The 21,327-nt window shown below is 35.1% G+C and overlaps 1 protein-coding gene across 1 annotated transcript in view; it reads right to left on the bottom strand.

Annotated features, from left to right (window-relative positions):
- Positions 1-862: 862 nt before the first annotated feature.
- LOC123533236 (ras-like protein rasG) overlaps positions 863-21,327 on the bottom strand; it is a 42,248-nt gene continuing 21,783 nt past the window's right edge. Inside the window, exons 5-10 of the mRNA XM_053519725.1 lie at positions 17,753-17,833; positions 5,654-5,746; positions 4,977-5,093; positions 3,266-3,307; positions 1,935-1,968; positions 863-1,664 (exon numbers count right to left, since the gene is read on the bottom strand). Of these exons, the coding sequence (XP_053375700.1) occupies positions 1,405-1,664; positions 1,935-1,968; positions 3,266-3,307; positions 4,977-5,093; positions 5,654-5,746; positions 17,753-17,833 (627 nt within the window). The 3' untranslated portion in view covers positions 863-1,404. The remainder of the gene's footprint in view (positions 1,665-1,934; positions 1,969-3,265; positions 3,308-4,976; positions 5,094-5,653; positions 5,747-17,752; positions 17,834-21,327) is intronic.

The following is a 21,327-nucleotide window of genomic DNA, read 5'->3' as shown; positions in this document are numbered from 1 at the left end:
AAATCGTCTAAAAGTATATGTTTGCTTAGGACAAACAATCGAAGAAAGACAAAGACTAACACCTGTCAGTTCAATTGTATCAAATCCCATTTCTGCTATTCCAGCATGATCCGTATTCAGTCGGACAACACACTTATCTTTGGAAATGAGGACTTTTGTGCCAAGTTGTGCAATCGGCCATTTCCCGATAAGAGCTGCCATTAGACGATGGTATATCGTTGGAACTATGGTTGAATTTTCAAATAACATCACAAAACGGACACTGGTTTGCTTCTTGTCTATCAAGAATATTTGAATTTCCACCTGTGGTAGTTGGGCTTTCAACAAGCTTGGAACAACAAACCAATCAAGCCGTGACGATTGTTGTGTACTGTCGTCGAATTGCGTTGCTTCGGAAATTATGTGGTGTTTAATGAGAAAGGAAATCAATATTTCTTTGTGTTTAATGAACATCTTGTCAGCATCTTTGGCCCATTGTTTGTCAATTAACACTTTGAAATGTGTCATAGTGCTGAGTGACTTTTCCAGCTGAATCCATTTTGCTGGTATGTCTATTGTTTTTGACTCTGCATCTCCCAGTGATATAACAGTTTCGCGTAATGCCAACACTTCTTCATCATTCGAAATAGAATTATCAACTGCGAAGTTTTCAGAATGTATATGATTTAACAATTTTGTTCCATCAAACAGTGCTCTTATTTCATTGAAGTATTTTTCTATGTATTTGCGTTTGACTGTTACATTTCCCTTTATCATGTCTTTGTGGGTACCTACAAGAATAACTTTGGGTACAGAACCATCCTCTGAGCCAACAAATGAATGAATTGAATTCATCCAAAAAAAAAAAAGAAAATACTCCATATCTTTGTCATCAGAATTTTCTTGAAAATCTCCATCAACAAATACGCTCTTTAATTCCAAGGACAGATCAAATACCAGTAGATAAATCGAATTTTTACTGTGAAATAACGTATGGGTGGCGTAGAATATTTGTTGTCCGCCGAAATCCCATATGTCAAAGAATGTTTTGGTTTCTTTGTTCAAGGTCTTTGATTTGTTTTTAGTTATTTCTCTTTCAAATGTTTCCGTCTCTTTTACAGACAGCACTGACATTTTGCTCCTATTTTCAAACCTTGAAAGCTGTTTTATGTAACGTTGGGAGATTTATCCATATAAGATGAGTCCATCTTTTCCTGCTGAGTTGGATATAGGTCTGTGATTGTTTGTTCTTCCTTGCGTTTCTCAACCATCTGAGAACCGTGTGACTCTCTTGTCTCACATGTAGTTGTTAACGTACTGAATTTAGCTTGTCTCTGATAAATTTCTGTGTTTGTAATACTTGGTACATCGTTTAGATGTGCATTTGCCAAAGCAACTGAAACCAGCCGTTCTACAATGTCAGATTTAGCTTTTTTTTACATTCTTTTTTAAAGAAAGTTTGCCATCCTCTGTACGATGACAGTTGTAATGAATGACATCTATACCATCTGTACTAGAAACATCAGTTACTTTCTTTCCTAAAAGCCTTCTCACCAGTGATGTTTTACCTTGTCTATAATTGCCAACGATGTTGATTCTAATTGACCGATCTTTTTCTTTTCCGTCTCTCAAAGCTCTCTCAAACACATGTAACGCGTACGGATCAGGTTGGAACTCCTCTGGAACTGTAAAATATGAAGAAGATCACTAATAATGTTTTAGATTTTCAATTTTTCAGAGTTACTGTAATTTGCAATGCCTAACTGCAAATTATATAATGAATTGTTTGTCAAAATTATTCGCATCTTTGATTCAGTCATAAATTAAATGTAGATTATTAATTCGTTTATATAATAGATAATGTTTCATTTACTGAAGATGCTACGCCAATGATACACTTATGAACAGATTGTCACAACCTTTTATCTTTGCCCTTCACACACAAAGGGACTTACCCGATGTGGCTGCATGTGTCTTTGCGCCATAAATCTGTAATGAAACATTTTTCATTTAGAATTAAAATTATTGTTAGTGTTCTGTTTCTAGTTTTGCAAACAATTCAAGAACCATTTTTAATGTAACGGTTATATAACTTGTATAACTTAAATGTTTGAATAATTAAAGATACACTAAATATAACTATTTTGGGTTACGTAATATTCTACTGCTCGATAATAGTAAATCATTCCGTTGTATTGCATTAAAATAAATCAGAGAATTTCAAAGCCATTGCACAGTGACACAACATTATAATTTCAGCATATCATTTATAATTCTGTTACATGTAATTGTCAAACGCAAATATTGATCACCTATGTAAAGTAATGGGTCAATTGACTAGCAACTATCACGATGAAAACTGATTTTTTTTGTGCCAAGCAGTTTTTGATAAATCATCGTTTTTGAAAATTAATGTATTAGAAAATAATTTTTTAATAAAATTATTGCTGCAAACTATTGTAGGCTATATCTTTCTGTCCCATGAAACCTTTATGATTTTCATTAGACGTTCGGATGCTTACATAAATATAGAAAGCTGCAAATTTAATACATTTTCCCGAGGGTTTTGCCTTTTTTTAAAATTTGGTTGTTACGGACCATTTACCTTGTTTTCAACGACAATTCAACTACAGTCAAACCTTTGTTAAAGACCACCTCTGAACAGACACCACCTGGCTCTAAAGACCACATGTTTTGTTTCCCATTTTTAAATTTACGGTGTATTTTCACCTCCCAATAAAGTCCACATATTGGCTCTCCCAAGGGTAGTCTTTATAGACAGGTTTGACTGTACCTCAGTGTATGCTAACATTTTAAATCCGTCAATTTAGTTATACTAGTTTCACTTACATCAGTACGTTCTTCAGAGATCGCCTCAAATTAGAGGTGTATACTCGAAACGTAGGTACATTTCTGTACAGCGCAACTTAAATAGTGAAATCTTAAAGACAGTTATGTGCTTGGTTTAAACTTTGATGAAACGAAGTATAGAGTGTTGATAAGCAGACATGCTGTAAGATATTTTGTTGTACTTTGGTCGTGAATTTATGTAAATCCTGACTGAAGTAAAGGAGGATCTAAAGTAGCATCAATACGGCTGCGTGTCTTCTTGTACAGTACTTTAGATGTGCTGTTGAGTCTTTCTCTCCTCTTGAGTGCATAGAGCATTGTCATCTGCTTCACAACATATCGGTTTCAAAACCATTTAAGATTTAAAGTGCCCTAATAATTAATGCACTACATCAAACTTAAAAAATAATGCAATTAGAAAATGATATAAACGTACCGGCTGAAGAAGTCGTTGGAAAATTCTAGTAGTCTTGTCTTTCTGAAAAGAACGTATGCAAAACAATTTGAGTTTTTTGCTGTCAGCGGATAATTTATTACGTCAAACGTGGTAAGATGATAATGATGTTTGCGGAAGTGTTTGTTCTGCTTGACACTTTAACTGATCTGGTATATGAAAATAAGAGAAAGAGTGGAAACTCACAAACTGCCAAACACGACACAAATGAAAATTTTGCAGGCTCGGTTTGACTGTTCATGGACATCAGAGGAAATGACAGTATACTCTCCAGTTTAGAAAAACCCAAAATCTGTAAATGTTACGGGTACATAAAGACAGTTTAGTGGGTCCGCAGATGAGTTTATGCAACGGTGAACATGGACCTTGCAATGATTTACTGGCGTGTAACTTCATGAAAAGCGGCGTATGGTCCACAGTTAAAATGACAAACAGCCCTTAACTAGGAAGCAATGGGTATAATTTAGAGGGGGATCCGAAGTTATGGAGCCTGTTACTGTCAAAAGAAACAAAGGCAGGGTCAAGGAGTTTTGATTGAGGTGCCCCGAAATTGCTTTGTTTTTACGCTGGATGAAAATTTAAAATCGCAATTATACTTCATATTTTACTAAATCAAATTGTCTTATATAGACAGATAAATATATTGCATTGATTAAGTATGCCAGTGATGTTGTCATAAACCTGATTGATCGGATCCCGATATTCGAAGTTCAAGATGATGCCGTTTTTATTTGATGGCAGTTGACAGTAAATCTTAAAAAAAAAAACAAAAAAAAAAAACTACCAACTAAAGTTCAACAGAAAACATGTCCTGAAAATATGTTTGTTTTACCATCGTGGAAAGTATCATAGACCCAGCTTTGTTTCCTAAAATCAGTTTATCAAAGAAATATGTTTAACTTGCATATTTCTTGTCTTTTTAAAATTCCCGCTTCCACCTTAATTTCGGGTGAAGACGTAAATGGTTAAATACAAAAGCCTCTCCCAAACTGTCTGCAAGTGAATCATTTCCAATACCATACTGCAAAAGTTCAGAGCTATACTAATGTAAAAATGCTTAGAAAATTACTCATAACCGTTTACTTTTTTCACCAATGTTACTGAATTAGCTACCTATATGTAAACATCACAGACGAGCAACTTTCGCTTTCTAAAGCATTGTTATTAATTATCAACCACTTCTGCAGTTAGCAAAGAAAGCACATCGGTCATATCATTTCATGAAGCATGCTTTTCTAAATGTGGAAACAATGTATATGTAAATTTATTAACTACATATAACCACTTAAATTTAATTGCATTTTAAACATCCCTATCCAAATGTCCTTTGCAGAAGTTTAAATGCCATGTACTTGTATACATATCGGAAACAATGAACCATAGGCTGATTATGTCCGTTGTTAATTCTATAGTTTGACATGAAATGATACCAAAGTCACTGAATAAGAATAGTAAAAAAGTTTGGGAAATCTTTACTACACTTATGCATTTAATATCTCGGCTCTCTTTAATGACAATGAATATCCCAACTACACACTGTGGTACTAATAGTATCGATAATCTAGAAATGAATTAGGTAAGGTGGAAACTGAATTTCAAAACGACTCGAAGTTAGGAGAAAACTGTAACCGTTTCAGAGTTGATTTTTCTGCTGAGCAGAAGATCTCGTAATTATTGTTTATAAATGTGTTACCTTCTTTCCATATTTCCTGTAAACTGCATCTCTGCATAAAGTGTAAAATGCTTCTTGGACATTGGCGTTTGTTTTGGCGCTGACTTTAAAGAAGTATGCTCCATACTTCTGAGCAAGCTGAATAGTATATAGAAAACAATTAATTGTCATATCATATAAAGCAAAATTTAGAAGTGCTTGTATCATCGGCACGATTTGGTCAACAAGCATGTTATGTTCGTTTTCTATATCACTCACGCTACATCATTATCTGTCGTTAAGGGACTCCATTGTCGAATGGTTAAGGTCGCCGACTTGGTATTTCTTGCCCTTCAACATTCTGGGTTCAAAATCTCGTTTGTGGAGTAGAATTTCTTTCATGTGAGTTAGCAATCCGGCTGACTGACGCAAGATCCTTGGTTCTACTGGCCAACAGTGCCTAAATTCATGCTCGGATAGGGCCTTGGGTCTTTATTTACTCTGAAACACTGGATAATCGCCACATGGTGTCGTAGTAGCCTTAAATCCTTCTAATAATCGTTTGCGTCAAAATCATTTGTTTTCAAATGGAAGACGGGTCGAAAGAAGGATCAATCCTAAAAAATGTACTATATAATATTTTCTATCGATGTTATATGAAATTAAAGCAAATTATACAAATATCTTTCCTTTTTTAAATAATATTTTAGTTTACGTACCTTTTCACCTCCTTGGAAAGTCCCTTTTCTTTCCAAATCACATTTGTTCCCAACAATCATCATCCCGTGGTCACCTATTCTGTCTATAAGTGTCTATAAAAAATAAATATACATATCTGATATTGAACAGACAACAAAATACTATTAGTCAAATCGACCATATTAGAAACTCGTCAATTAGTACTAATCAGCGCTAATTAAGACGTGTTTTAATGCAGAGATATTGGGTATGTTTTTAGAGGAACAAGTCAAAAGTGTTTAACGGCTTCTAATACACAGGCTGTAAACACTCTTGATGGAGTTGAGTTGAAAAAAGGGCCGGTGATACTACCGGCGCCAATGACAGGAAGTACATAAGAAAAGTAAACAAAGACAGAGGGTGAGTTTATGTTTTACTTTCTGTAACAAATTAAGTCCTTATTTCATTAAAGGAGCAATGTTATTTCACTTAGAATTTCTTAAACTTCTTATGTATGAAGATCAGCTGCAGAGCAAAGGCATTTCTTGACGTGAGAACTTTTGAATGTTGTGATATAGGACCGAATTAACTGGAAAGTGGACATATGCCTACGTATTTCGCACTAATTTACACAAGTCAGGGATTTCAAAGTCATCTTTCGGATATTGTTGAAAACAATGTCTTATTACTGTATAATCTATGTGATTTGTTGGCGGATTACTATCGTATATGTATCTTTTTGGCCAAGAGGAGGAGCCAGCGACACAGAAGAGGAGCTAAGAACAAGAGTGGGAGCCAAGGCACATTAAGTATCAGGGTGTTCAACGCTTTTACTTTATTAGCAAACGATCTGCTTTCCTAAAACTGCATTTAGATATATATGTTCCTCTTGTCTCTATTGTTACATGTCTACTATCTCCCTAACATAGGGTCATTAGTTTTATACATTTGATATTTCAATGTAAAGGGATCTTCCCATTCGACAACAGTTTTCATGGCCAATGCATTTTGAAATTGAGTTGAGTAGTTTAAGATATGTCGTAATGGTTGAAATGACCCTTTTTATTTTGACTATTTGTTTTGTTTTGTGTTAAGTCAAGTATAAGTTTTACTGGAAGTCTTATGGATGGAAATGTTCATTACAGTACTCAGGAACAATTTGAATAGATATTTTTTAAAACATCCCACATGAACATTAATGGTTTTCTCTGTGTGTGTTAGGGGTCTCAGATAAATATTCCGGGCAAAAAGATTTTTTCTCTGTGAAGGTGAGGGGTGTCGAGAGTCCACAACCGATATCTTTTAAACACAAGGTAAAAGAACAGTAAAATGTGGGCGAGGGCTTACTCGAATAATTTTCCAAAAATTAAATTCTCCGTCGTTAGATATAGATTTTAAGTTGGTATACACATGCGAGTGGTATTCTTGGGTCCTTCCAGAAAAACGCATGAAATTTTAAATTCAAACAGTCTATACTTACATATGGGCGTTTGTAAAACCTGTCCCAGGGTTATGCGAACGACGCATTAAATAATTGTGGTGAACAGTTGTGCCAAGTTCCTTCAATATCTCTAAATGTTTGTCAAAGTTACGGTTGCATTGACCTCTCTCACGTGTGTTCCAATGGTCCTGCTTGACTGAATCTAGGACTTTATATTTTCAAGGTCAAAAGCAAAAGGTCAAAGTCGGATGAGCGACTACATTCCATCATGACTCACTTTAAATAAAATAGTCCATTCGTCAAAAAATATTTCTTTTGTAAATCATGATATTATTATCAATACCGTTTTGCGTTGGATGTGTACATATCCAACGCATTTTGATACTACATTTTTGTAAACTATCGTATTGCGTTGTGTGTAATGCATTTTGGCACTGACTACCAAACCTCGACCGAATTTTGGTAGTGACTTCCAACATGAGTTGCTACCATTTTGAGGTGCAACAGAGGGATATAGTTCTGACATTGTCCGTGTCCATTTCTCTGTCGTTATATAGCTGTATATACATTGTAACTCAATATGACTTTTGAATAAACAGCTTTGGCTTTACAACGACAGACGAATGGATACGGACAATGACAAAACAAGTTTCCTTCGGATTTGAATCGGGGAATAAATATCCCTAAATTATGCCGCCGTTTTCAAATTGTTTGTTACCTTTCAATTATGTGGGATAATAAATTTAAGCTGTAAAATTTAGTAATGTTTTTTCATATTTTCTTATTAAAACAAGGCTTTTTACAAGTCCATCAATAATTAAAGTTTATAAGGGTGACTAAACACAGCAAAGCAAATATTGAAAATAGACGTTTAATTCCAAGAATTAACAAAAATGTAATCACATCGATTGCCAAAATGTTTTTACTACGCAATTCAGTTCTAAAGTTCGTTGGTCATGAAGACTGTTGTCGAATGGGAAAGTCCCTTTTCATTGCAAATATCAAATGTATACAACTAATGACGCTAAGTTCGAGTTCAACTACAAATGTTAAAAAAGAGACAAGAGGAACATATATATCTAAATGCCGTTTAAGGGAAGCAGATTGTTTGCTTATAACTTAAAAGCATTGAACACCCTGATATTGAATGTGCCTTAGCTCCCACTCTTGTTCTAAGCGCATCCTCTGTGTCGCTGGCTCCTCCTCTTGGCCAAAAATACACATAGACGGTACCAACAAATCACGTAGATTATACAGTAATAAGACATTGTTTTCATCATCATCATCCGAACGATGACTTTGAAAGTTCTCACATGTGTAAATTAGTTCGAAATACATACACATACATGTCACTTTCCGTTTGATTTGGTCCTATTTCACAACATTTAAAAGTTCTCTCGTCAAACAATGCCTTTTCTCTGCAGATCAGATCAACATGCATACATTAGAAGTCTAACCAAATCTGAGTGGAATAACATTACCTGTTGCCTTTTTTAAATAAAGACTTAAATTTGTTACAGAAAGTAAAAAATAAACTCATCCTCTGTCTTTGGTTACATTTCTCGCGTAGTTCCGGTCATTGGTGCCGCCTCGGAAGTATCAATGGCTCTTTTTAAACTCACCTCCATAAGGGGTGGGAGCCCGTGTAATAGAGATTTTCAGCTTACTTCGACTCGCACTGCAAACATCGGACTACGGACTTATAATAGGGGTTTTCTCAAACTGTATATAAGGAAGTAATATATAGCTAAACACTGCTAGATCTAGAATCCGATTTTTAAGCCGCATTACTGCTAACGCAATTTTGATTTAAAATGTCATAGTAAGAAAACAACCATGATGTCAATATAAACTGTTCTGATTTCATACCCTCCTCCCGGTCACCTTACCATAATATATAAATATGATGTCTACAGTATGAAAAATTCAAACCAATAAAGATTACTTGGAAACTGATAGGTCAAAAGTCAAGGTCACAGTAACCCTGAACAGTTAGATGGTTTCCGGATGATAACTTGAGAACGCTTTGGCCTAGGATCATAGCTTTTGTAACACAGGTGTATCATGATAAAATACAGGTCGTTTGACTTTGAGGTCAGTAGATCAAAGGTCAAGGTGACCCTGAACAGTTGAACCGTTTCCGGATGATAACTTGAGACCTTGAGCCTAGGATGATAAAGTTTGGTACACAGGTATAATATCATGAAATACAGGTCAATTTCGACTTGAGGTCGGTAGATCAAATGTTAAGGTCACAGTAACCCTGCACAGTTCAACGGTTTTCGGATGATAACTTGTGAACGGTTTGGCCTAGGATGATAAATTTTGGTACATAGGTGTAACATCATGAAATACAGGTTAAGCTCGACTTTGAGGTTAGACAGTCAAAGGTCAAGGTCACAATAACGCAAAACAGTGAGACGGATTTCGGAAAATCGGTCATAACTTGAGAATGCTTGAGACTAAGATCATGGAAATTGTTAGGGAGGTTGATTATGACCAGCAGGTGACTCCTTTTGATGTTGAGGTCAGTAGGTCACAGGTCAAGGTCACACTGACCCGGTTCTTTAAAACGGTTTTCGGACAATAACTCCAGAATGCTTGGAACGAGGATCACATAATTTAGTATAAGGTTGGTATAGATTTTGAGTTCCAAAGGTCAGGATGATCCGGAACATTTAAACCTTTCCCATACAACAACTTGAGAACACTTGGGCGGAGGATCATGAAACTTCATATGGAGATTGATCTGGACCAGCAGATGATCTGCATTGAACTTGAGGTCAGTAGGTCAAAGGTCAAGAAAGTGCTGCTTTGACATTGGCTTAGTTCTGTGATAAGGCCATATTGTGGGGGTATAATTCGTTACTCCTGTGACAACTCTAGATTTTTATTTATTTTGTTGCAAGAGAAATGGTACATTGTACAATACAGATTAAAGCAAGTAAACATTTTTCTTTTTTTGATAATACTTATTTAAAGCCTGACAAAAGCATCCAGTTCTGTTAGTAAAAAGTTGTTATTCACGTTCAGCTTTATTTCAGGTATGGATAAAACAAAATATGTGATCTGTGACATTATAAATGTGTATATAGATAAACTTAAACATTGGACAGTTTATTTCAATAAATAAAGTGTGGTGCAAGTCTTTGTAATGTGTATATAAAAACGAAATTAGGATTTGTTTTACCAAGCATGGTACTAACAGTGAGTAATTTCAGAATTACAATTAACAAAAATAGAAAAAAAATCAAGCCTGCACAAGACGGCTAATATGTCTGCCTAGTCTGAGCTCTTAACCTGCCGTGATGCAAATAGATTTGCACATGTGTGTCTGTCTGTTACAATCCTGTTAACAGTGAGTTGCAATCTAGGAACTTTTCAGTTTGTATGATTTTTAGCTCACCTGAGCAGAATATGAGCTGTTGTGATCACCCTAAGTCTATCATTGTGCTTCTTAACAATTTGCCTATTAACACCCTAGAAGACAGTTTTTTATGCCCCCGAATGGAGGCATATAAGTTTTCAACTGTCCGTCCGTTCGTCACAACGTTAACTTTTTGCATGAAGGCACTTAACTCGCGAACCACTGCACCCGGACTTTCAAACTTCACGTGCTAATAGTACTTATTGAGTACACGATCCATATTGACATTGGGGTCACCAGGTCAAAGGTCAAAGCGCTGCGGGGGCATTTGTCACCATTAGTGACAGCTCTTGTTTTTTAAATGTTATAGAAACAAGTTGAAGTCTGATCGATTCCCGATTGAGGCAGTGCCTTATTTCATATTATATGTGTAAATTAATCAAGACAGTTGTTCAATGCTTCATTTCGGTTTAAACATGCTACTAAGTAAAACATTTGATCAAATTTGAAAGCACTATTTGTAGATGTATACATGGCACTAAATATCACGTCGACGTGACTTCAACATTATATCGTTGTGATGACTAATGCCTTGTTAGTCATATTAGAATTCTCCATATAAAATTGATGTCGGTCCATGTAAATGATATATCATCCCAATTTGGATCATATAAAACATTAAAAATTAAAATATGAAAAAGGCAAAGCCTCTGAGCGAGCGTAGCTTAAACGACAAAGAAACTTTTCACTGCTTAAAATAATTCGCGAGAACCCATTCACTTGAAAAGAAACAAAAATGTAGTGTCATCATACCTGTAACAGCGAATATCATACGTTGCAAGATTTATGGAAAGCCGGTGTCACGGTGACGTTATTACCTGTTTGCCGCGTTCTTGTGGCTTTATGCTTATTAATGACATTTTATTCCATTTTCTGGCCAATGCTATATCTTTTAAAAGAAAATAATATTTTTTTCTACAAACTGGTAATCTTTCTTGCATTATTATTGAGTGATGGATAATATTTAGCTAACAAATGAAGTTCTGTATGCACTGCCAACAAGGCATTTCCTGTAAGCACCTGTGCACTAGGGACGCGCTTTTCGTAAAGAAAAGCAAAATTGAAATTATTTCCATAACATAACTTTTTACAAATAAAGACACCTAAACGGATATAGAGATTGTTACTCAAATATAAAATAAGGTGACGCATAATTTTTAAGTTTATTGATTTTTATGCAGTAACTTTTTTTGAAATCTCCACTATAGTAAGGTTGGCTTTTTAAAGTTTAGGTGAGTAACAGGCATTCTACTCCACTAAAAAATAAAAAAGGCATCACTATGTGGGTATTTTTATTGTAGAATAATCGATAAGAAATTTTTAATAGAGAAAAGTGGAAACTTCACAGGTCGCCCAACACGACAAAAACAAAAATGTAGCCTTAAGTTCGTCGAAAGCTTTTGATAAATTGCCCTCTTTGTTTATACCATAAAATGTACCGTACTGTTTTCTTCAGCAATATAATATTTGTTCTTATGTAGTTATTTGTACCATAGAAAACATTTTTGAGGCTCCTAAGAAGTTTGAATTACACACATATCATGAACATTTAGATTAGCTAGTAATAATTAGTTAATTGAAATATTTTAATATATAACGATGTATGATTCATCATTGTATACGTATTGGGGTATTCACATCTCTTTAATAGGGTGTAGTGACACTTTAACTAATATGCAATAGTATTAGTATATATATTGTTCCAAGACCAGATTAATCATAAATATGTGCCCTCTTGATATAGCAAATCTTTATTCATGAGCAATGTCACCTTTACCGGTTTCTTTATTCATCTAATATTCTAGTGAAACTCTTGTAACATTTCATTGGAATATACCCCAAGCAGCAATCAGATCACTTGATTCAGCTAGTCAGAGAGACAAGTCAACGTCATTTTAACCAATCTGGAATCAGGGGAGCGGTTGTTAAGTATTTAGGTTTCTGCTGCTCAATCTGGAGGTCAAGGTTTCATTCACCACTGATTTCCAAACCGCATCTCACATTACGCCAGTACTGGGGTGTGTCCACTTCAGTAAATGTCACAATGGCACTGCACAGCTAATAATTACATTTTATTATTTTAAGTATTTCATTACCTGAAAGGATCACTAATGTTCATCTGAACACATAGCGCCTATTTTCCCAACCAGCTACGTTTAATTGGTAGGTGGAGATTCTGAAATAGCCACTAAGTGGGCTAGAATATTCTAATAATTTCAAAAGTGATGTAAGAAGCAGTATGCTTCATTTTGTGTCTTGCAACAACAGATCGTGAATATCAGCTCATCTTTGTCCACATATATTCACTTCTATTCATGCTATAGGAACAAGAATATCCAGGACCTGTAAAATCTGTTTGTTTTAAAAAAGGTAGCAGCTTAGATTCGGACAAATTCGTTAATAGAATAAGTATATATATATTATTCGTTATTAGCGATGGTTATAGTTGTAAGGATTCCTGAGAATAAGCATTTTAATGTAAAAATGACTGCATGAAACGATTTCCCTTGTCCTTATGTGATGGTCAGTGCAACATTCGAACCTCAGGACCCTCCATTTAGTTTCAGTTCAACATTAAAAAAATGTTAAGGTCATTTTTTCACTTCTAGGCATTTTATGCTCTAGAAGTCTATTTTGCTCTGGTTAAAAAGAAATGATTACCGGTACATGTCTTTATAGTTGTTAAGCTTACTTTGTATCTACATTTGCAGAAACATTTTGTATTGTACATATTTTGCCATCACGACATTTATTCGCACTGTTATGCATCTCTGAAATTTGGAAGGATTAGGAGGAAGGTTTTTTTATATACTTTTTACTGTTTTAATTCCCAAACAATAGCAAATGACTATTCCAAATCTGTGCTCAATTTTGTTCCTTTATGTGATCGTTTCTTTCTCATATGTATTAAGTGAAATGTTAATCATGTACACACCAATACAATCACTGATATGGGGTTTTTGTTTGAGGATGGGGATAGGTGGGAGGGGGGTGTCTTTCTTCGAACGCAGCTTTTCTAAATGAATAGTTGTCCTTGAGATTTTTCTGCCTAGCCTCATGCTCTGAAAATACTCTTAAAACTAAGAATGCAACATCCATTCTTTAGAACAGTTTAAGCATGACCTTTTTTACATAAGCATACAGCGCTTTGTTGTAATTCGTTTAACTACCACCTTAGAAACTCGTTTCAATTACATTTCGATATATGGAAATTAGATCATTAGTGAGGAATTCCAAATATCAGTAAAAGTCTTGATACTGTTAAATGATTAATAAATTGACCAAGATTCTAAGTTTTATAGATTTAAGTTGCAAAACACTTTTGTGTGTGATGTTGACGCGATTACAAACATTTACGTGTAATGTCATACGAGGTTTTCTATCTTGCAATATACATCTGGTGACTCCACCATTTCATAACAACTGAATGTCAATTTGTCTTGTGACGTACCACTGCTTGAACAATATATTTTGAAACCCCGCTGTCCTGGCCATAGATAAAATCCGATAACGATTTTAATTAAAAAAAAGTTAACAGTGCGCTTAACTGTTCAACAACATCCAAGTTTAACAATGACCATTACTGGGCAAGACTTACACAATTTTGAATCAGACTATTACAATTTAATTAATACAAATCTAAATTTCATTCCGGTAATAACAACTTGCATTCCAAACTTCAAGCATTTTTTTCTTTGTCAAATAAAGGCCATATCTTTTACTAAATTTAACAAAGAGATTGTTAAATTGGTTATATAAATGGACATCTTGTGCGATTACTGAGACACAGCTACACTGGCATCAGTCGTTCGTGTCTTTTAACAGTAAAACTCTCTGCCGTAAAATCCTTTTAAAGGCAAAAATATGAACAGTATTTTTTATCTTGGCTATTTCCTGCGGTTTGATGACTGCACGCACTAAGTGAATTTTAATCAAATACCTGCAATTACTGAAATAAAGCTTGTTCTTTAGGAGCACGCTAAACTTTTACCAAATTTTCTAGGTTGAAAATGGATCATAATTTGTAATTAAATTCAGCCAAGATTATCTATTTTTTATTCTAACACGATCCGATTAATTTTCCTATTAAACAAAGAAGACAGAAAACAGTGAATTATTATACAACAAATCACTGTTCTGACGTCACATTTATTACGTCAAAGGCGTCAAACGGCATAGCGGCGCGCTGGAAAAGAAACCGATTTAAAACAGGCAAATATTTAATGCATTCATCAAGGATGTTTCTAACAAATCCTTTGTAACATGTTAGAATCGAAATAATATATCTCATTTAGTGATTTGCTCTTGAATAAATCATTGTTTGGAGTTCAGATGCGAAGGAATTATATCACGAGGGCGCAGCATGTAAACTTTTAATCCAACACATTCATTGGATACTTAGATATGAACTTACATGCGACCAACACCAGAGAAAACAGAATAGCTCTCACTATTCTTTGAATGCACTGGAATTTGAAAAGTTGAGCAATTTTATATGTGTATCGATGTACATTTACACACATTTTTTGCAAAAATGAAATATTTGCCAAAAAGCGATATTGCGTTTTCACTTTTTTGAATGCATATATACGTTCAGTATTCCATTATTGGGCAAATTGACTATATTTGTCTCAAAATTTAATATCATTAAACCGATATTTTACGCATTATTACTGTAGTAACAATTAAATGAAAATAAGGGATGCTGTTAAGTGACATGTATGTGTAATATATTGGCTCTACTCTTCCTCGAAATTCTCAGAGTTACTTGTTCTATGATATTTCTCACACTTGTATCAATGCATTTTGCGAAAGTCTCGGTTTTAGTGTTCTCAGACCTAAATAGAAAGTGATGCTGCAATAAGAAAACAACAAAATTGCTTTACACAAGAAGTTTGAGTACAGTTAATGTTTTCTTATAAGACTGCGTGCGTACATCCTCTTTATTGAATGTTTCATTGATGGCAAACATGATACCCAGCATGCCCGGTTAAAAATGTTCATTTTGGAGTAATTCCAATATATATGAAAATTCAAAGAAAATGTTGTGTGTCTTAATTTTCTACATGTACTGGGTATTATAGATGATTGTAATTCATTTTCTTGATTCCATGTTAATATAAATGTAACGTAAATTTTAATATGGGGGATACGTCAGATCATCATATTAATGTCGTCTGATGGTGAACTTCCCCTTTTAGGGCCTCTAAGTCTTTAATTTCATTTGAAAATTACATTTATACCTTGAATTAAATAACATTGTTAAATTTTACAACTCTGTTATATATTAAAGTCAAATTTACGTTAATCTGTGATTTAAACAACATTTTACTTCCATTATTATACCCATATGAAACGAATTTTGGAGGTGGGGGAGACAATAACTCATGAAAGGCTTGACAGATTCAATTTTGTTTTGGTACACAAATGTAACATCAGAAAATATTGGGCAAGTTCGATTTTGGAGTCAGTAGGTCAAAGGTCAAGGTTACAATGACCCTGAACAGTTTATCAGTTTCCGGAAGCTAACTTGAGAACGCTTTTGCTTTGTATCATAAATTTTGGTACACAGTTGTAACATCATGAAATACAGGTCAAGTTCGACTTTGAGTTCAGTAGCTTAAAGGTAAAGGTCACAATGACCCTGAACGTTTAAATACTGTCCGGATGATAACTTGAGAATACTTTGGCCTAGGATCATGTATTTGTGTACACATGTGTAACTTAAAAAAAACAGGTCAGTTTTGACTTAAGGTCAGTAATCAAAGGTCAAAATCACAATGACCCGGACCGTTGAACGTTGCCCCGAATGATAAACTGAGAACGCCTGGGTCTAGGATAATAAATATTGGTACACATGTGTTACATGATAAATTGCAGGTCAAGGTCGACGTTGTGGTCGTCAGTAGGTCGGTCAGTATGTCACAGGTCAAGGTCACAATGACCCGAACCAGTTAAACGGTTTTTGGATAACGTCAGAACGCTTAGGCCTAGGATCACGAAACTTAAAAGCAGATGACCCCTATTGATTTTGAGTTCTAAAGATCAAAAGTCAGAGTGAACAGGAAAATTTAAGTTCTGTGACAAGACCAAATTGTGGGGATATAATTCGTCAGTCCTGTGACAACTCTAGTTATTTTTTATCAAATGCCCTCCCATTGTGGCTTCAAGAAAACTTGAATAGGGATATTTGAGCCTTGTATTCTTTCTTACTGAATTCCATTTACCCCAACGAACATTTTGGTGTATGATACCATATTGTGTGGATTATTTACTCGGGGCTTTCTCCAATTGTCTTAACTAAAATAGAACATATCAATTACATAAAGAATAATAGTTTTGTCGTGCCCTCTTGTGGAAGCGAAGACATAGTTGTCCAAATGGCTGTGTATGTGCGTGCGTGCGACAGTGCGTGTGTCAGTGCGTCCGTCCGTCCTAATTTGTTTTTCCGGACCATAACTTTGACATGCATGGAAAGTCTTGTTTATATTTGGCATGAATGTTAACCTTGTTGATTGCCATGCGCAAATACCAGGTTCCTATCGCAAAGGTCAAGGTCACAGTTAAAGGTCAAAGGTCATGTCAGATCTTTTCCAGCCCATAACTAACACATGCATTGAGAAATCTTGTTTATATTCGGCATGAATGCTTAACTCAATAAGACGGACTCTTTCTCGAAGGTCAATGTCACAGATATGGGTCAAAGGGCGGGCTCGACATATTGCCCGTAGGCATCTAGATTTAACAGTATAGTTTTCAATGATACTTCAACATAAATCCAGTCATTACAGAGTAAGATTTATCATTTTGCAGTTAAAACATATAACTCTTTCAGTAGTGAACTCGTGCATATTATTGTAGTAATTTCATTTACTAAATTAAATATTTGTTCAACAGACACAACTTTTTTATACATTTTTTATATAATCTAAAACATAGCAATAAAACGGTATATTACATATGTTACACTAGATCTTCAATTTCGCTAAAAAATTTCGCACAGTTATCCAGATCCCTTTTTAGCAGTGTCAAAATACCGATAAGTACGTCCCTTTACGTTTTAAAGTACACTTATCTGTAAATCTATCAGACATGTCAAACACAAGAAAGTAACTCACGTGATGACATGACATATAGGTCCAATACACCTCATGCGAACCCGTTATACACACTCTGAGTTAATCATTTCCGTAATATTTTCCGTCATTCTTGTAGGCAGTGTATACACCGAATTTCCAAGTTACAAAAGTAGTATCGTAAAGCTATATATACCTTTGTATAGCACATCTCCAAGATAAACTCTGCTTCTTCCCAATTATTTACTCTTGATGCATCATACACACAGAGGATACCCTAAAAGAATAACAGAATTTAAAAAAAAATTATTTCGGTGAAATCATTTAAGACTTCGGTAGCTAACTTAATTCAATGTTGATACTTTTTCGCGGCATAAGTGCACAATGACCATAGATAAAATATATAATATAATTATTTTTGTGTGCTTTCAGATAGATTCTGTTAAAGCGTTAGATATATTTATATCATTCTTTAATTATTCTTAACTGATACCCTGGTCACAAGAACGCTACGAGCTCTGTACGAATTTTGGCGAACTCGTACGGCGTCCGCCCGGGCATCGTTGATTCGTACGACTAGGTTTTTTGAACTCGTAGAGGAATAGGGAACTAGGTGAAAATGTTTCACCGAGCTCCCGAGTTCTTTACCAGCTCGTAGGGTTTTTTGAAGTCGGGAGCAGCTCGCAAGACCCGCTTACGTGAACCGCATAGGGCCCGGAAGAGCTCGTTCGGGCATCGCACGGATTTGGAAAACTGCGAGGCTTCCTGATGCTCGCACGGCAATCGTAGAGGACTTGCATGGTCAATGTACGATGTCCATACGATATTAAGGACACAACGTGCCATGTCCGAACGGGACTCTCAGGGTGTTACGATCAGCTGAGTGGCTACAAAAGGACATTTTTTTTCAGACGTCGCAAAACTAGTTTCTTCTTGTCTCAGGGACACCGTACAGACATCAAACGAGCGCCGTTCGAGCCAACAGGCATCGCACGAGGTACGGCCGGGCTCTTTGCGAGTTCCGTACGACTTGTCTGCGATGTCCGTACGGATATCCTACGATTGTAAATGCACGTTTTTCAGACGTCGCCGAACTGATTTATTCTTGCCGCAAGGACACCGTGCGGTCACCGTACCTGTGCCGCGCGAGTGCTGTCCGAACTTGCGAACACCGTACAGGGTACGGCGGGGCTCCTTGTGAGCTCCGTACGACTTGTCTGCGATGTCCCTACGGATGTCTCACGATCAATATACTAAACACCATGCATTGTTTACTGTAAAAAAATATGAACAGTCTTAAGATAAGACATTTTTACGCAGATATATACTTAGCCTTTAACTAAGAAATAGGTATCTACTTTTCAATATTTGAAAGCCAACCTTTCTTCAGCTTTTATTAAATATTTAAAGTTCTAGACATGTAGCCTGTCGTAAAACCTTTATCAACTGCAAACATTTGTACGTTGCTTTTCAATAAAAGCTTGTGAACACTTTTTTATGTTAGGAAACCTTCACACTTTATCAAAATGTCACTTGCTAATATATTTACTCACGTGAACTGTGATAATCTTGTTTAACAAAAACTATAAATGATGTTTCTAAAGATACGTCTATACATAAACAACCATTTTTGTCTGTTATTCGTATGTTAACGACAAGTTTATAATTTATTACTTTCCTGCATTCAACTTTCAAAAATATCATTGCACCTTTTTAATAAAGAGATGGCAATAATATATCTGTAAATGCCGTATGCATAATGAGTTACACATTTAAGAAATGAATCACCTCTAAAACACGAAAACATGATTAAGATAATATTTGCATGCATGTACTGTATATGACCGAACATTTAGGCCTAAAATAGAACGCTGCCAAATTTAACTTTTAAATGTCTACGGTTAGGCTGATTGCTTCGAGTACCTTGCCACTTGCGGTAAAAGTTAATGTTCCCAAGCTTCAACGGAAACAATAAACTTAACGTTCAGCAGTCTATAACCAATAAAAACTGTAGAAATATCTTTAAGAAAAGAAGAATAAGTGTAGACTCGGTTCATTAGAGGTAATGAAATGTGCAACACCTCTCATGTCCCCTAGCACCTGCATATGTTAAATGGACTCAAGAATCCCAAAGGACCAGAAAATACAACAACACTGAATCTTTATAGGTTATTAGCTTTGTATCGGGAAATATGCACGAGTTGTTCAGCGAAAATATTGCGCGACTTTAGGAGCGCAATATTCTTCCGCTGAAGAACGAGTGCATATTTCCCGATGCAAAGATAATAACCTTTTTTATTACATACGAATCTACACGTATAGATATTAAGTAAATATCATAAATATGTCCAAAAGCCTGAATAGGATTGACAATACAAAACTAAAGAGAAAAAAATAGTGCAACAACACACACTGAATTACGTCACGCACCAGATATGAAATTCAGGTGTCAGTGTATGGAAAAATATTGACGTTTCCAGTACCAGTGTAACTTAACGGGGAATAGAAATGAGTATGTAATAATAAAGAATATTTGGTATACATGTTTCGTTGACATGTTTTATTTGCTGTTCAATTTTCACTTGACTAAATATTTAAACCTTTTATTCTTCTTTCTTTAAAACAACTCTTCTGAAATTCTATGATCTAGTGTTGTTTGAATATATTTTGAAATAAATAAATGTGGTTTCCAACGTAAATGAAAAATTCAATGACAATTTCTTTACTTAATAGTAAGAATCTTCATCAAATATTTAATTTTGATAGAAATATTTATAGGTTATTACCTTTGTATTGGGAAATATGCACGAGTTCTTCAGCGGAAACATTGCGCGACTTTAGGAGCGCAATATTCTTCTGCTGAAGAACGAGTGCGTACTTTCCGATGCAAAATAATAACCTTTTATTACATACGCATCTACACATATAAATATTATGTAAATATCATAAATATGTCCAAAAGCCTAAATAGGATTGACAATACTGAACTAAATTGAAAAAAAATAGTGCAACAACACACACTGAATTACGTCACACACCCGATATGAAATTCAGGCGTCAGGGTGTGGAAAAATATTGACGTTTCCGGTACCAGTGTAACTTAACGGGGAATAGAAACGTGTATGTAATAAGTCCATTTAACATGCTGGATTTGCAGTACAACAACTGTAGAAGAGAAAAATGAAGGTAATTTAGTTTTCACTGATTCATTTGAACTCAATTGTGATGAAATTTTCAAGCTCATCTGAACTACTCTTGAGTTCGCTTCTTGGAAAAAAATTGTACTTGTGTGATATGAGAAGTCAGGGTCGTGACCCCATAGGGGTTTGGACCCAAGATCCACGGTTTGTGTGGCCGACACCATTACCGCTAGACCACCACTTCTATTAAAAGTAATTTGAACATTAAGCAATTAGTGCTCCAGTATAATGCCCTAGTATGGTTCTAGTATTTTTCCTCAATTGAAAACATTAATAGTAATATGAAATTAGGTGCTACCTAAAAAGTAGAGCTCCCATGAAAAATCACCAGTGCCCGTTAAAAATTAAAGGAGTGGTGCTGGAATTATCTGGAATTATGGATTCGTTTAGGAAGTTTATGTTTTTTAGATCTATTAAAATTATTAATGACAATTCATGATTTCTGAATGCATGTTTTAGACTGCATCAAGATTAATTCTCGACATGTGAAAACTCCACAAATATTCTGTATGTTCGGTATAAATTAACATCTGCACCAAGATAAAGAAAAAAACGTATTTGAATAATTTCT

This window comes from Mercenaria mercenaria, chromosome 12 (assembly GCF_021730395.1).
Source record: "Mercenaria mercenaria strain notata chromosome 12, MADL_Memer_1, whole genome shotgun sequence".
Taxonomy (NCBI): Eukaryota; Metazoa; Mollusca; class Bivalvia; order Venerida; family Veneridae; genus Mercenaria; species Mercenaria mercenaria.
Note: the sequence above shows the minus strand (reverse complement) of the source record. Positions and strands in the feature narration are given on the sequence as shown.